Raw genomic sequence first — 17,987 nt, 5'->3', positions numbered from 1 at the left:
TTTAATGGTAAAAAAGTGTTATAGAAAACCCAGGGTCGACAATTTTTTTTGCAAAATACCCTTTTATTCTAAAAAGAGTATTATAAATATACACATACCAGGGTCGAAAAGTTTCCCAAAATTTATTCAGAAATGCGATAAAACTCGATGACTCTTTAAAAACAGATCAAAGCATACATTGTACTCAATTCAGCTCTGATAGGCGCAGTAAAACTCTAATTAACGGAAAAACGGCTGAAAAAAACATGAAGGTCAGCTGCTCTCACAGCATTCATCTTTCATATCTTTGCAATCATTTGCTCCTCTTTGTTGTTGATGGTTGAGGGGTTTCACTACTACTGTTCCCAGTTTTTTGTATTCCAATTTTTTTTTGAAGAATTTTGAGAGAGCGTTTTGCCATGCTCAGTGTTTTTTTACTTAGACACTATTGAATAATGGGACATCATTTTCAAACTTTTTCATCTAAAATTCAAGATTAATGAGAATTTTTCAAAATTTTTCCGATTTTGAAAAAGTGGTGACGCAGGAAAGCTTGGCATTTTTTGATCATTCGTAACCAATTTGTTTAAATTTTTGGCAATTTTGTTAACTTTAAGGACAATCGACAAAAGCATCCATCGAACTCTGTTTACTGCTGCCTGTTTATTTAACGGTGTCAATGAAAATAACGACATAAATTGACAACATGTGGCAGCTCAGCTTTCAGCTAATTTTCAGTCAGGCAAGAATTTAACTCATACACAACATTGTCGATCGTTTGTTTTTTGTCAAAACTGAACAAAAAAGACAGCAAAAGCTGACAAAAAAGAGTCAACACAATCAATCTTTTATTATTGGGACTTTATTGGTATATAATGGTAGTCTTTTCTCGTATTTATTCTTAAAAGAAATTTGGCTGAGTTTGACAGGGAATTACAAAATCATAAAAATTTGAGTTTTTCTTCGATTGCTAGTTTTTTAAAATGTTGTCTCCTTTTTCCTGTTTTTCATTTCCCAAGTCTTGTTTTTATCGCTATCAGTTTTTGGAGGCACTGTTTTGTAAATTCCTTTTTCAGTTTCAGTTTTCTTTCTTTTTCTTATTTTCGGTTTTCAAAACAAACAACAATTTAATGTTTCACCTCTCCTGATCACAAATTCTATCCAAATGCAAAACCAATTGGCAACGAAAAGTTCAGTCAGTGATGAGAAATTTTTATGCTTTCTTTTGTGGATACATTGAATGCCACACACAGAAATTTATGAGCTTTTTGTCCAATTCGACGTTGAAAATTTTTTTGTAGCTGAAATGTAAGACGCTCAATTTACTGCGCTGGATAATGGCTGAGACTGCGAAAACGGACGCATTAACCAGTATCTTAATTAAACGGACGAAAAGTATCTTTACATCAGGGAGATTTTTAGGAGGCAAACATGGAAGTAGAGACAGCCTTCCTTCGCTTTGAAGTGAGGAACGATAATTGTTTTGCGGGCTTGTCAATTGTGACACAGGATTTTGTAAAAATTATGGAATATGATGAATGCTGTGGCAATTTTCACCACAATGTTTTGGCACAATTTTAACTTCTTCTTGGTTGTTTTAGGAAAATAATCTTCCTCCGATTATGTCTGATAAATTTTCTGGGAATATGTAATATACTTTGAAATGATGTACTGCGTGCAGTTTCTCTCAAATATAAACATATTCTGGTGTACATGGGCTCTGAATTACAATTTTTTCAATCTTAAAATGATTATGATCATTTTAATGGGGAAAATGTAGCAATTTTTATTTTCCGAAGCATGGATCTGAACGTGACAAGTTTTCCCAATACTTGTATTTATACTTGAAAAGTTCTGGCTGAGACTCTGATTCAATTTTAACAAGCAATATTCAGTGTTGGAATTAATATTTCCCAGTAATGGCCGCGTTTTTGAATCAGACTAAAATGGCCAAAACGTGATTGCCAGAAAAATTATCATAGTTCTAAATCAGTACTGATTCAAAACTTGTAATGAGATTTTCCCAGTGATCATAATGAATTGACATTAAGTCCGATATTACATGAGACATAGATTTTTTAGTTCAGTTTTTACTTCTGTTCTGCTGAGCAACCGAACCGCTTTGCTTGCGCCAAAAACAACGACAAAAAAGGCGATATTAGCTGTGAAAACGTTGAATTTGGGGAATATGAAGTCTGGAGGCGTTCAAAGTAAACATTATGTCACCAATCCTACAAATTCGGCGGGGTGAATTACTATAACTACAAATTTTTGCGAAAATGAGTGAAGACATTTTATCACCAGTTAGTGCGTAGAATGAATATTGTAAAAATTTGGCAACAATATCACAAAAATTGGCGGACAATCTTTGCAAAATTCAGTTACTGATTTCGGAAAAAAACACGTTTTTATGTCATCAATATGCGCAATTTGTGATAACTGCAAACGCCTCACTTTTTTTTAACCTTTATTTTTTATCGAAAGCTTTGGGGGATTAATATTATAGTCACCCCTGACTGCATTTGATAAGAAAAAATAATTATATCCTACTTTTTCACCTTTAATCAGTTTTAGAAGAGTTTTAAAAAGTAGTTGCCTTAGCGCGAACGTTGATGACATAAATTTCCGGATAAAAGTGTATCCAATCTGTCAGCCCTTCTTGCTAGTCATTAGATTCCGCAATCGCAGATATCACTGACTTATCTTCTCATTTTGGGCAAATTTGAACTAGCTCCGCTTACTGTCAATGTTGTCCGCGAAAGCCTATAAAGCCTAATCTTAAAACATGGACAAGCGGACAGTGGTGACACTTGCAAGCAAATATGCCTGCTCAAAAATGAAGATTGTCCACGTAATGAAGATTCACTGTTTTTTTTTTCGTGTGAATTTTTCCTAATTTAGCGTTTTAAAGCCCTGATTTCAAATAATTTCAGCGTTCTCTGGTTTTAATCTTACAAAATTGTAGTTTTTTTCTACTGTTGAGTGTACATAACTGTAGTGTTTTCTAGCCTTGATCTTACACAATCCAGGCATTTTAAAGTATTCATCTGACAAAAATATATGATTTCCAGCATTGATATTAAATTTGATTATCTTTTGTCACTAATATGTGCTCTCTTATTGAGAGGAAGAAATTCATTAAAAAGAGAAATGAGGTTGGTGTAGCTGGTCGTCGTGGGGGGAGGAGGACTAGTATTCAGATTTTCACCGCAACAACTAGCTTCCAAATGCCTTTCAACTAAAATAAACGCATCAAAGCGATTCAACGCTTTCACTATCAAAGTAAAATTTATGTTATTAGACTACGATATTTTACAAAGTACACAGTTCCTTATACACAGATTTTACAAAGTACACAGAAAAAAACAAAGCAATAGTGGGGCAGTTTCAGAAGAGGCTATAAGCATGGCAGGGGTTTAATACTCGGAGACAATTGTCTAAGCGTTGATGATACCTTATTATATTCTTATAGCGTTGATCAAAAATGATTATGCGTTCATCTTGCATATTTTTTTCACTTTCACCACATTCAGTTCAAAATTATGTAGAAAAATGCGTTTATCTTCCCATTTTTTAACATTTGTTAGCGTTGATGATAGTATACATATTTCTGCTAATTTCCTTGGCCTCGCTACTGAAAGTTAGGATTAAAACTGTATTCAATTGTAAATAAATACAAAAATTGTAATGACATGCGAATTTTTGTTGTCCATTTAGATCAGTCAATATCAGCAAATGCATCCGCCCCAGGAATGTGAACCCTGATTGGGTGGAATTTGTCTAGCAGTGAATCTGATGGCTGTGATAGTTTGGTTAGGAGGAAAAATTTGAAGTTTTCCAGTTTGTCCTCTGAAAAATTGGTCGACTTGTATTCTTTGCTGTCTCCCTCTTTGATTAGACATTTGAAACTGAAACAGGAAAATGAATATTTAGAGGCGGATTTGCGATACTTGCGATGAACAAGTATGTTAAATAGGGGTTGAGGGGAGATAATACCGCAGATTGTATTATGAGAGAAAAGCTATAGCCGCTACCAAATTTCTAGCCTTTGGTGTCAGGACAAAATACCGAAACCACAGGTTCCTAAATGTTGGCAAGATTGGCGATGAAACTTTGTCGTTGCTCCTGATTTGTGCATAGTCAAATTTCGTGAAATTGACATAGAGTTCTGGTAACAATTTATCATAAAAACTACAACTAACTTCTCATTCGTGAGCAATGACTTGTCAGTGAGCATTTGTGATAGATTAGAGCTGATTTCGTTCATCCTGTCACAGACTGTGTCCCACATTTCAACCTGCATCATATCTATCACAAACGGCTTCCCATACCTAAAACAGAAAAGTTCAAATTTGAAAGCTTGAAAATTAAATGCGTGTTATTATTTTTAACAGACTACAAAAACCATATTTAAATCTTTTGGACTACTAAATGTTGCAAATTTCATCAATGGTGACGAATGATTGAAATTCAGCTCGCTTGGTGATAAAATTTATCCCAGTGGAGAAGTCCTCAAATTGGTTACAAAAGTTGAAGATTTTTCCGATAAGTTAGTATCCACTAAGCTGCTTCCTTCCGTTTAGATTGAGTGAGTGGGATATCCATCCTTTCAACATTAAATAACCCCGACCACTACATTGAAAATGCACCAGTAAAAGGGTGCAAACATAACAACCATAGATGATAACAAGGAGGCTCGGTAATGTGCGATCAAACATAAACTTCCGACCCCGCTCATCCACAATTTTGGCATAATTGTCTACCAAATGAGGAACAGATAGAAAAGCCCAAAAATTCAAGTATTTCTCAAAAAAAAAAAATTGTGTATGAACGGAAAGATAGCCTCCAAAGCAAACAACTCAGTGGCAAAAAAAATGCATTAGATTGATACGATATGCCAAAATTAAGAAAGCGAGTCAAGACGAACAGCAAAAACAACAACAACAAACATTAATTACATCAGAAACTTTATGTCCGTTTTAAAAAACAAAACTTAATAACGATGTAAAAATAGCGTCAAATAAAACTGAAACTATACAAAATATCTTGTAACTCACTAGAAAAGACGTGGAAACAGTCCATAATAAGGCTTGGTAACAATTAGACAATAATGAACAAGAACAGTAAAGTTAAAAAATTTGCACATTTTTCTTAAAATAATTACTTTCACTGTACTTAGAACTGAGAACCAATAGAAATCAACTAAGATTTCCCATTGGTTTACAATTAACAATGCTTCTATGGAAGGGAATTAAAAACTGTCGGTAATCAATTTTTTATGAGGCTTCAAAAAGAGCAACAAAGAGACAACCAGCAAAAAGTCAATTAAAACTTGCCAGAAAACGCTTTTGAAGCCGTAAAGCCAACTTTGGCCCTAAAAATATGTTCAATTGCACCTTCACTAAACATCGATATTTTTTATGCGAATTCTTTTTGTTGAAATCAGGTAACAAGTCGACAAACAGGAAAAAAGTCAAAATTAAATAAATCTTGTTTTTTTTTCGAAAAAAAAATTATTTCCAAAAGTCATGAAAGCCGCTAATTACAAAAAATAATTGAAAAGAATTGTTTATTCTTTCAAAGAAAGCCCTTGAGACTTGCATTTAACCAGAATATGTCTTATGTCTACAAAAAGAACGTCAAATATGACAAAAATCAAAAATTATATTAATTTTTTTGTGAAAAACACGCGTCGAAGCCAGTAATGTCATAACGAATCGTTTGAAAACATTAGGTTTTATGACACCAATTCTTTTTTGACGCCTTCCCTTGACACCAATAATGTCATATTTGGCCTGTATTTAACGAGACTAGGTAACAAACAGACAATAAAGAATCAAAATTGCTAAATTGCAAATCGTTTTTGATTATTTTTGGAAAACAATTGTTTTCAAAGTCATGAAAGACGTCAGCTATCGTCGATCATCAGAACATGCCTCATCTTTTCTTGCACTTAAAACCACTGGCTCTGTGTCATTGTACACGAAAAATCAAACGACCTCAAAGACAAAGTAAAATCGACAGTTCAAACGACAGTTGAGAAAGTAGTGTCGAAGCAGTTAAAAATCTAATCCTATCTTTGGAGATTTTAATATTATCAATTTGGCCTTGAAATGGAATGCCAATAATGTGATATATGAACTGTTAATAACGTGATAATGTGACAAAACTAGGAAACGTGCAAAATGGGCAGTTACCTAAAAACAATGAAATCTAGTAGTATCAAAGCCAGAAAAACATGACTTAAGGCGTAAAAGCACAAAAGAGGTTAAATCTTAAATCAATAGAAAGAAGAAGCATTTTTTCTTTGCTGACATTAAGCTGCAAGTTGACAAAATTAAGCAAAAAATAGGCAAAATTTAAATAACATTTAGTTATTTAAAAGTCAAATATTTTTAAATTTCAAAACGACCATAGGCTTTCAAATAAAAAACTGGATGCATTAATTTGGAGCTAATTACAAAGAAAATTGGACCTATAGATACTGAGCTTTGATTTGAAATGCTCTGTCCTTTAATTAATTTAAAAATGATCGAATAACTTAGATTAAAAAAGGCCGACTGATTACAAATCCGAATTATTTTTGGATTGTAAGTCCACGATTGGTCCAAAACGAGACCTGCTAATGTTGTTCGTCCATTAGGAACGCTTATTGATTCATATTTTATAGATATAGATATTTTGTAAGTTAAAAAATCAAAAAAAATCAAACAAATGCTGCGTTTTTGATCATCAACGAGTAAAGGTAGAAAAAAACATTAAATTTTTAATTACAGAGCACTATCAACGGAAGTTGAAGTAAAAATAGCCCCCTTTTGAGCCTACAAAGATTGTGTTAGTGGTGTATGGGTGTGTAATTCCTGCAAATTTAATCAAAGTGGACTAAAGAAACTTATTTCTTTCTCTTTTTGATGGAAAAGTCTGAATTTTGAAATATTTTAGCAAGAATTTTTCACAAAAAAAGAAAAAAAATAGTTGACAATATTTTTTATATTCATAAATAAAATAAACGACACTTTCTCACAAAAATATAACAAATTTAGCAAAATTGACGATATTTTAGTCAAAAAATCCGGAAATAGTGAATAAAATCAACGCGGATTTCACTCTATTTTCTCAAAAGTTTTAATCTCGATAATTCCCTGTAAAAAACGAAAATTGAAAAAACTTTTTAATTCCATATTCTACGCTGAACGAGCTTTCTAATGATACCAGTCTCAACTCTGTATGATGAATATATCGATCGGCCGAAATTGACTGAACAAAAAAAACCCATTTGAGTATATAGTTCCTCCCCCCCCCCCCCCTGAAGAGGGGTCGGAACAATAATCTATGATGGTGGGATAAATATCGATGATTCTTTGCACAAAGCATTGCAAGGGGTGAAAAAACAAAATTTTCCAGAGTATATTTTTAACGACCTTAGAGCTCCAAGTAGTGCCATTCTGAGTGACTCGGTTTCCATGTCTTGAGGGGAGAGAGCTAGCAGGAAGTTGGTATCCCTGTATCGCAGGAATGTCGATGCTTGTCCTTTGATATCGATTATCAGAGGCCACCTGGAAAAATGCACTTCTTTGTCTCTTTGATTCAACCGTTTTAAAAGAAGTAAGCACACAATAGTAGCTGAAATACGTACTGCAAGTTTACTTACAGTTTATGCACGCCAAGGTTTTTTTAATGACGAAAGTCGATTTTGACTTTTAAGCAAGTGCAGTTTTCATAGCCGCTTCGAATTTTAAACTAGAACAATCTTATTTAATCAAACAGTTGATTACATACTTTGGATTTGTTTTGAGTTTGTTCCCCACATCTCTCAGGAGCACATCATCAAGTTCCTTCACAGTCACTTTTTCACCGGGTAGCATCTCCATCTCCAATAAGGATTCTCTACGTTCTGATAACATAAAAATGACTACATTCAGTTTGACGTTTATAAGATTGACCCCTAGACGAACTGGGACGTTTATCTGCTAACATCTTGTACAACTCTTGAAAATAACAGTTACTGCTAAGACGCAAGATTGCAACGGATATCTGATAAGAGCCCTCCCTTACAAGATTATGCATAATCATACAAGAGACTTGTGCAAGAGTCTTGCAAGATCTTAGCAGATAACCGTCCCAATTTGACTAGGGACGCCAAACGAAGTTCATTCCGGTTAGAGGTATGTATCACTTTGGTACGGTATGTTTGAATTGAAGGCATTTTGGCCTGGAACATCAATCGAAATAATTATAGTTCAGCTATATAAAAATGCTCACAAAGCTGTGCACACTTTTCATATCCCGGGTCGGGGAGTTTTCAGAAAACTATGCAAGAACTCTGTTAAAATTGCGTTCAATTCAAAAAAAGTTTATTCAAAACTTCACAAAATGAGCCCAATTAAGCTGAAATGAGATAAAATTATAGGAGTTTTCAAGCTGAATTCCTTTTAAAAAGTTAACGAGTCAGCGCCTTTCATAAAATTTCAGACGTTTTTTCGAGCGGGATATAAAATTTATGCGCCGCACTGGGGTGATTCTCAAGCTGGGCGTTGATTGGTAGAGTAGACTTACCAACAGCCACTTGTCTCTTCTGTTCCCTCAGAGTGACTTTGGCAGCATCAAGTCTCTCCTTAGCTTTGTCTGCTTCCAACTGTCTCTCGTCTACTGTAGTTTGTGCGTCTTCTATCGCCTTTAATAAACAATAAATATTTATCATTTTTTGCTCAAGAGTTCTATGTCATACGGACTGTGAACAAATGAAAAAGTGTTATACAAAACAGAACGGTATAACTCTCAAATAAATTGTATTCTCAAATTTTATTCGATGTCCAGTATCTCAAATAAGTTATGGTGGTTGCTATTTTTAGTAATTGCTTTGCATTAGTTTTAGCCATGGCATTAATTCTCTGCTAAGTTTGTCAGCAGAAGAACGAAAATAACAAGATTGAAGCGTCCAGTTCATTTTTTGGTCACTTCCGTTGACTCTGGGATATCTCCCATTGATTCTAGCCCCTCCCCACCCTTAATGTTAGTGGACATAGAGCGTACAACCTCTCTCATTGCGTTCAACTACCATAATGGGGCTATAAAATGAGAAAGAATCAAAGTTTACAGATATGAGTGAGGTTAATGAAAATCGTGTGCCCCTTTCAACGTGCTAGATTCGAGGTATTTTTCTAACAATAGTTACAATTTAATCTTGAATCTACAATTTTAATCTTGAATCTACAATTTTAATCTTGAATCTACAAATTTACCTTGAGAGTGATTTCTGATTTGTTCTGCATTTTTCTCACACATTTGTCATGCTCGTAGATACGTCTGTTCAATTCACACATGGAATTTTCCAGCTAAAAAAGTTTGATCATTATCTGAATACTTTCATCATCCTATGATGAAATACCGACATGAAAACGTGTAAACGCAAAAAAAAAACACTACTTTTACTTTTACTATTAATCTGATTATACAAGTCAGTTTTTTATTTAGGCAATTTTTATGACACACTGCACCTGTTTTTGACAAGCTTGGTAGATCTTCTTGGCTTTCTCCACTTCGTTCTCAAGTCTGTAACAAAAATACTCAAATCACAATCACAAGACCAAAAATCACAATCAATTTCGATACACACACGCACACACAAACAAAATTCATCAAGTACGCCAAAAAACGTTTTTCGGGGAAAGAGAGCTCAGTTTTTATCTCACTTTTTTGAAAATTTTAGAAAAACGTTTTTCACCAAACCTGATCTCTACTTTGAAGAGTATATTGAGTTTTCAATTCACACTAGTTAAAAAATTGGCAAGAACTGCAAGCATAACCTATACTGTGTGAATAACTTTAAAACAGAACAAGGCGGCTCGGTAATGTGCGATGGCACATAAGGTTCCGACCCCGCCCATCCACAATTTTGGCATAATTGTCTACCAAATGAGGAACAGATAGAAAAACCCAAAAATTATTTTTTTTGAATCCCAAAAAAGCCCAAGTCTTTTTCAAAAAATTCTGTATGAACGATAAGATAGACTCCAAAGCAAATAACTCAGTGGAGTAAAAATTGATGCATTAGATTGCTGTTATATGTCAATATTAAGAAAGCGAGTCAAGACGAACAGCAAAATCAGACAACAACAAACATTAGTTACATCAAAAAATTTATGTCCCTCTTAAAAACTAAATTTAATAGAAAGTCAACATACCGTCAGATAAAATTAAAACCAAACAAAAATAACATATAAATCACCAGAAATTATATGCGACCAGTCCATAAAAAGGTTTGGTAACAATTATACAAAAAAGAACAAAAACAGTAAAGTAAAAAAATTAACTTATTTTTTTGAAACAGTTAACTTCAAAGTAATAAATACCATCAGGAATCAAATAGTATTGTTCATTTTTTAAAGCGGCTAAAAAGAACAACAAAGAAAAACAAAATTTCAATTGAAACTTGCCAGAAAACGCTGTCAAAACCGTGAAGCCAGATTTTGGCACTCAAAATATATTTGATTGTGCCTTCTTCAAACAGCTATAATGTAGTACGTGGCCATTCAATTGTAAGACTAGGTAACAAGTAGACAAAAAAGCGAAGTGCTAAAGTATGTAGTACTTTTAATTGTTCCGACCCTCTTGAGGGGGGAGGAACTATATACTCAACTGGGTTTTTTTTTGTTCCGTGAATTTTCGTCGCTCGATATATTCATCGTAGATAGTTGAGACTGGTATCATTAGAAAGCTCGTCCAGCGTAGAATATGAAATTAAAAAGATTTTTTAATTTTCGTTTTCTACAGGGAGTTATCGAGGTTTAAACTTCTGAGAAACGAAGAGTGAATTCACGTTGTTTTTATTCACATTTTCCGGAATTTTTGCCTAAATTTTCGTCAATTTTGGCAAAATTTGTTATAATTTTTAAGAATAGTGTCGTTGATTTCATTTTTGAAGACGAACAAGCATTGTTGATTGTTTTGATTTAAATTTTTTGGTTAAAAAATCTGGATAAACATTTCAAAATTTAGCCTTTTTCATCAAAAACAGCACGAAATAAGCTACTTTAGTCCACTTTGATTAAGTTTACCGACAGTACACCCCCAAACAACACTCAAACAATCTTTTCAGACTCAGAGGGGGGCTATTTCTACTTCAGAGTCCGCTGAGAGTGCACTGTAGTTAAAACTTTGCCGTTTTTTGCTAACTTTACTCGCTGATTATCAAAAAAGCAGAATTTATTTTGAGTTTTCAACTAACAAATTATCTATATCTACAACATTCGAAAAATCAATTGTTCCTAACGGACAATAAATATTAGCAGGGCTAGTTTTGGGCCGTTCTTGGACTGTTACAATCCAAAAGAAATCGGGTTGTAATCAGTCGGTCTTTTCTTTAAAAAAAAAAAGACTTTTTTTTTAATAATAAAGAACAGAACATATCAAATCAAAGCTCAGGAGTGATAGGTCCAACCAATTCGCTTGCTAAGCACCTCTAAGCTAATGCATTTAGTTTTTTAATTGAAAGTTTATGGTCGTTTCTTTTTTTAAAAATAATTGACTTTTCAATAAGTAATGGCTTAATTAACTTTTCCTCTGTTTTTTTCTTAATTTGCTCAACTTCCAGCCTAGTGTCAGCAAAAAAAGACTGCTTCTTCTTTCTACTGAGTTAACATTTATTCTCGGTTGCAGTTTTAAGCCTGAAGTTATTGTTTTCTGGCTTTGATACTACAATATTTCAGATTTTTGTTTGTTTTGATATTTGCCAGTTTTTCACGTTTTCTAATTTTGTCACATTATCACATTATTGACAGTTCCATGTCACCTTATTAGCATTGAGAAAAAGACACAATTGAAGATATTAAAATCTTGAAAGATATACATCATCGTTTTAACGGCCTCGACGCCTCTTTCTTGAAGAAATCAATTGAATTTTTTAATTTTGTCTCTAACTGTCATTTATACTTTGTCGTTTCGGTCGTATGAAATTTCCTGTAGAGTGATAGCTTTCATTGGTTTTTCATGGAAGAATAGAAGAACCGATATTCTGATATTAGTTGATAGCTGATGGCTTTCATGACTTTGAAAACAATCGTTTTCCAAAATTAAAAAAAAAACTTTTTAACTTCGCAATTTTGTTCTTTTTATGTTTCTTTTTGTTACCTAATCTCGTTAGTTAATTACTGGTCAAAAATGACATTATGGGTGTCAAGGGAACAAAACGGATTGGTGTCCCAAAATCTTTTTTTAAAGAATTTGTTATGACCTTACTGGCTTCGACACCGGTTTTTCACAAAAAAAAGTAAATTAATTTGATTTTGTCATAATTGACGTTCTTTTTGTAGATGCAAGAAATATTCTGGATAATTACAGTTCTTGAGGGCTTCCTTTTCATGAATAAACGACCTTAATTAAATAGCTGCTTTTGTTATTAATGCCTTTCATGACATTGAATGTAATTTTGTTTCGAAAAAGAAATTAAAAGTATTACATACTTTAGCACTTCGCTTTTTTGTCTACTTGTTACCTAGTCTTACAATTGAATGGCCACGTACTACATTATAGCTGATTGAAGAAGGCACAATCAAATATATTTTGAGTGCCAAAATCTGGCTTCACGGTTTTGACAGCGTTTTCTGGCAAGTTTCAATTGAAATTTTGTTTTTCTTTGTTGTTCTTTTTAGCCGCTTTAAAAAATGAACAAGGACAGGTCCTAATGCCCTTTTATAGGAGCAGTGTTAATCGTAAATTTGTGGTAATACTAATTGATTCCTGATGGTATTTATTACTTTGAAGTTAACTGTTTCAAAAAAATAAGTTAATTTTTTTACTTTACTGTTTTTGTTCTTTTTTGTATAATTGTTACCAAACCTTTTTATGGACTGGTCGCATATGTTTTCTGGTGATTTATATGTAATTTTTGTTTAGTTTTAATTTTATCTGACGGTATGTTGACTTTCTATTAAATTTAGTTTTTAAGAGGGACATAAATTTTTTGATGTAACTAATGTTTGTTGTTGTTTGATTTTGCTGTTCGTCTTGACTCGCTTTCTTAATATTGACATATAACAGCAATCTAATGCATCAATTTTTACTCCACTGAGTTATTTGCTTTGGAGTCTATCTTATCGTTCATACAGAATTTTTTGAAAAAGACTTGGGCTTTTTTGGGATTCGCAAAAAATAATTTTTGGGTTTTTCTATCTGTTCCTCATTTGGTAGACAATTATGCCAAAATTGTGGATGGGCGGGGTCGGAACCTTATGTGCCATCGCACATTACCGAGCCGCCTTGTTTATTTTTCGAAACAAAATTACATTCAATGTCATGAAAGGCATTAATTACAAAAACAGCTATTTAATTAGGGTCGTTTATTCATGAAAAGGAAGCCCTCAAGACCTGTAATTATCCAGAATATTTCTTGCATCTACAAAAAGAACGTCAATTATGACAAAATCAAATTAATTTACTTTTTTTTGTGAAAAACCGGTGTCGAAGCCAGTAAGGTCATAACAAATTCTTTAAAAAAAGATTTTGGGACACCAATCCGTTTTGTTCCCTTGACACCCATAATGTCATTTTTGACCAGTAATTAACTAACGAGATTAGGTAACAAAAAGAAACATAAAAAGAACAAAATTGCGAAGTTAAAAAGTTTTCTTTTTAATTTTGGAAAACGATTTTTTTCAAAGTCATGAAAGCCATCAGCTATCAACTAATATCAGAATATCGGTTCTTCTATTCTTCCATGAAAAGCCAATGAAAGCTATCACTCTACAGGAAATTTCATACGACCGAAACGACAAAGTATAAATGACAGTTAGAGACAAAATTAAAAAATTCAATTGATTTCTTCAAGAAAGAGGCGTTGAGGCCGTTAAAACGATGATGTCTATCCTTCAAGATTTTAATATCTTCAATTGCGTCTTATTCTCAAAACTAATAAGGTGACATGGAACTGTCAATAATGTGATAATGTGACAAAATTAGAAAACGTGAAAAACTGGCAAATATCAAAACAAACAAAAATCTGAAATATTGTAGTATCGAAGCCAGAAAACAATAACTTCAGGCTTAAAACTGCAACCGAGAATAAATGTTAACTCAGTAGAAAGAAGAAGCAGTCTTTTTTTGCTGACACTAAGCTGGAAGTTGAGCAAATTAAGAAAAAAACAGAGGAAAAGTTAATTAAGCCATTACTTATTGAAAAGTCAATTATTTTTAAAAAAAGAAACGACCATAAACTTTCAATTAAAAAACTAAATGCATTAGCTTGGAGGTGCTTAGCAAGCGAATTGGTTGGACCTATCACTCCTGAGCTTTGATTTGATATGTTCTGTTCTTTATTATTAAAAAAAAAGTCTTTTTTTTTAAAAAAAGACCGACTGATTACAACCCGATTTTTTTTGGATTGTAACAGTCCAAGAATGGCCCAAAACTAGCCCTGCTAATATTTAATGTCCGTTAGGAACAATTGATTTTTCGAATGTTGTAGATATAGATAATTTGTTAGTTAAAAACTCAAAATAAATTCTGCATTATTGATAATCAGCGAGTAAAGTTAGCAAAAAACGGCAAAGTTTTAACTACAGTGCACTCTCAGCGGACTCTGAAGTACAAATAGCCCCCCTCTGAGTCTAAAAAGATTGTATGAGTGTTGTTTGGGGGTGTACTGTCGGCAAATTTAATCAAAGTGGACTAAAGTAGCTTATTTCGTGCTGTTTTTGATGAAAAAGGCTAAATTTTGAAATGTTTATCCAGATTTTTTGACCAAAAAAATTAAATCAGAACAATCAACAATGCTTGTTCGTCTTCAAAAATGAAATCAACGACACTATTCTTAAAAATTATAACAAATTTTACCAAAATTGACGAAAATTTAGGCAAAAATTCCGGAAAATGTGAATAAAAACAACGTGAATTCACTCTTCTTTTCTCAGAAGTTTAAACCTCGATAACTCCCTGTAGAAAACAAAAATTAAAAAAATCTTTTTAATTCCATATTCTACGCTGGACGAGCTTTCTAATGATACCAGTCTCAACTCTCTACGATGAATATATCGAGCGGCGAAAATTCACGGAACAAAAAAAACCCAGTTGAGTATATAGTTCCTCCCCCCTCAAGAGGGTCGGAACAAAAAATATCAGATGTAGAAAAACTTAAAATATTCCACAAAATTTGATAATCTACTTTTAGACTATGGTGCGAAAAAAATACGTACACCTTAATATTTTTTCAAAAGTGCCACAAACAACAAATAATCCAACACTTTGAGTTCAAATAAATTTTTAAATATCATTGGGTCATCACGCAAAAATCTAGAAGCTGGAGTATATGCTTTTTACACAAATTGCTGACATCAGAGCCAACTTTCTGACATTTTCTCCAACATTTTTCCGAAGAACAGTCTGGTTTTGTGATTGTCGCTTCAAAATTTTCTAATAATTTTGGTTTAGATTCAGATTGGCATTTTTTGCCGACCATTCTGGTACTTCCACCTTACATTTTTTGAGGAAACTTCTGTCAACCGTTGATTTATGTCAAGAAGCAATATGTTGTTCAAAAATCAAGGTCTTGAAAATGCAATTTCATTTCGTAATTTTTGAAAAATTTCAAGTAAACTAGAAACCTGAGCTTTTCCGAAAATATAGCAAAAAGTTCCACCCATCTGATTGTTTTGTAGCCCAAATCATCGCTTGTCTCAGCTCATTTTTTTTGTTTTTTGTTTGGTTGAGATCTCGCGTTTAATTTTTGGCTGGTTACGGTTTGAGCCTGTAATTTTTTGATGCTGTTTTTTTCGAGTTCTGTGTGTTATATCTATATTTTAAGCTAAGTTGCTTTTTTAACATTAAAATTGGGCATTCGAATTGCAACTCCTCGTAAACAGCTGGGAAACTTCTTCAAAAGATTGGTCGCCATTTTTTGCAGTGATATTTTTGCTAGAATTTGCTGCCGGAATTAGCAACGAAGGAACGTAATTTGGTCGGTGATTTTCGCATGGTTGCTGATTTCGGCGTATAAAGTTTCGGGTTGTCTCCTTATAATTATAGACCCTGTATTTATGCTAAATGAAAGGTGGCTATATTATATTCTCTGTGCTCATGGGGGGGGGGGGGGTGCTCATAGGTGTGTCGGAGGGGGTGATAATTGGAAATATAGCCAAAGATCCTTAAACAAAACAAAAAACGCAAATAGTGGCCAATGTTATATACATGTTATTTTTTTTGAGAACTATAGACCAAGAGTTTCTTACTTGTTAGACTGTGTGTTACAAGTGTTTCTATCCTCCTGTCGTCTCCTCTCCTTCTCAGCTTCCAATCTCTCCAAAATTCTCTCTGTCATCTCAATGTCCCATTCCTCTAACAACCCCTTCATACTGTCACTGGCTGCAATGTGCACAGGTTGCATACCGTCGTTTGCATACAGTCTCGGGTCTGCGCCCTGGCTTAGCAACACCTGATACAAATACCCAAAATGCTTTTTCTTGTTTTTGGTATACTTGAACGACTGCAAATAGTTACATTTCATCATGTTGCAAAACGGCGAACGACCTACCCGGGGTAAGGTTTTTGCTGAAAATTATGTAAGAAATGTGCTGACAGCCGCTGAAAAAATATTTTTCAGCGGATAAACCTTACATAAATATCCGCTTAATATGCTGGATTTTAAACACATTTCTTTCAAATTTTCAGCGCTTGTCAACACATTAAGCGGATAATTTTTTAAGATTTATCCGCTCAAAATTTTTTTCTTCAATGACTACCAGTGCATTTCTTACACAGCTTTCAGCAATTTTAACACTTATCTTACGCCTTTTCAACGCTCTCCTTACACAATTTGAAGAATCGCAAATTCGGAATGTTTTGAATTTTGTATGCTTATGTAAATACAGAAGTAGCACCACAGCACGACTAAAAAGCACCCCAGCAGTCCAATTTAAAAAACAGATGAAAACCTGCCAAAAGGCTTGAGAATTTTGTCAACACTTAAGATAAAGCAGTCATCGTAGCCGGATTATATTGCCACTATACTTGATTGAAGGAAACCAGGTATCTTTGCTTCATTGTCTTCCTTCCATCAGCCTTGATGGAAATGTGACGCACTTCAGTTCTTCTCTATTACAAAAATATGAAAAATCTTTTAAGAAACAGTGCTAATTTTTGATTGATCAATGGATCTTCAGAATTGCAAAAGATGAAGAAGCGTACATTATAACTACGCTATAAGCAATAATGTGTAATAGAATTTTACGTATAATTTTTTTGTAAGTAATGTGCTGAAAGTGCTGAAAATTTCTCTTTTCTGAAGTCCTGAAATTATGTAAGATGTGTGCTAAAATTTGGAAGAGTTCAATTTATGTATGAAATTTGTTGATAAATTTGCTGCATTTTTGAAAGAAAAGTGCCGAATTTATGTAAAGAATGTGCTGAAGCGCTGAAGTTTGCTGTTTTTTCGAAGTGTTGAAATTATATAAGAGATGTGCTGAAAATTTGAGGTGTTGAAATTATTTGAAGAATGGGTGGAAAGAAGTTATGTAAAGAAAAAGCTGAATTTTTTAAGGGAACATGCTGAAAGTGCTTAGTGAATGCGCTGAAAAAGCTGAAAAAGAGTTGTTTTTTTTTCACTGCAAATTTTGTGCGAATTCTTGTGGTGAAAAGCGGTAAAAATTATGTAATTTCACCGCTATAGTAAGCAGTGAACTTACAAAAAGTCACTGCATTTTACCTCCCTTACAGGGGTTTGAAGTTCCCACCTCCATATCATATATTGCTTCTTCCACTGCGCCATCTTTCACTAATTTTTAGTAATTTTTTGAAAATATATCAAATTCACTCTACTTTTTGTACAACTTGCGTGGTGAATTTTTGTAAGATTTGTGATTTTTAGCGGTAAAATTACATATTTTAGTGATTTTTTGAAGTGTGGTGATTTTTTGTAAGTTCACAGCTTTTTCCAGTGGATTAATTACATAAATTCACCACATAGAAAAAAGCGTAAAAAATGTAAGATTAAGTCCCAATTTTATTTTTTTTGGGGGGGG

General features: G+C 33.4%; 1 protein-coding gene across 2 annotated transcripts in view; it reads right to left on the bottom strand.

The window, feature by feature from the left end:
• Positions 1-3,620: 3,620 nt before the first annotated feature.
• Positions 3,621-17,987, bottom strand: part of LOC142354499 (IQ motif and ankyrin repeat domain-containing protein 1-like) — a 59,090-nt gene continuing 44,723 nt past the window's right edge. For both annotated transcript variants that reach the window (XM_075406817.1, XM_075406816.1), the window contains exons 7-14: positions 16,200-16,402; positions 9,477-9,531; positions 9,222-9,314; positions 8,536-8,653; positions 7,759-7,873; positions 7,401-7,535; positions 4,182-4,310; positions 3,621-3,887 (exon numbers count right to left, since the gene is read on the bottom strand). In XM_075406817.1, the coding sequence (XP_075262932.1) occupies positions 3,698-3,887; positions 4,182-4,310; positions 7,401-7,535; positions 7,759-7,873; positions 8,536-8,653; positions 9,222-9,314; positions 9,477-9,531; positions 16,200-16,402 (1,038 nt within the window). In that variant the 3' untranslated portion in view covers positions 3,621-3,697. The remainder of the gene's footprint in view (positions 3,888-4,181; positions 4,311-7,400; positions 7,536-7,758; positions 7,874-8,535; positions 8,654-9,221; positions 9,315-9,476; positions 9,532-16,199; positions 16,403-17,987) is intronic.

Source organism: Convolutriloba macropyga, chromosome 15 (genome assembly GCF_964194025.1).
Source record: "Convolutriloba macropyga chromosome 15, txConMacr16.3, whole genome shotgun sequence".
Lineage (NCBI taxonomy): Eukaryota > Metazoa > Xenacoelomorpha > Acoela > Convolutidae > Convolutriloba > Convolutriloba macropyga.
The sequence above is the reverse complement of the archived record's forward strand: the minus strand, read 5'-3'. Positions and strand labels throughout refer to the sequence as shown.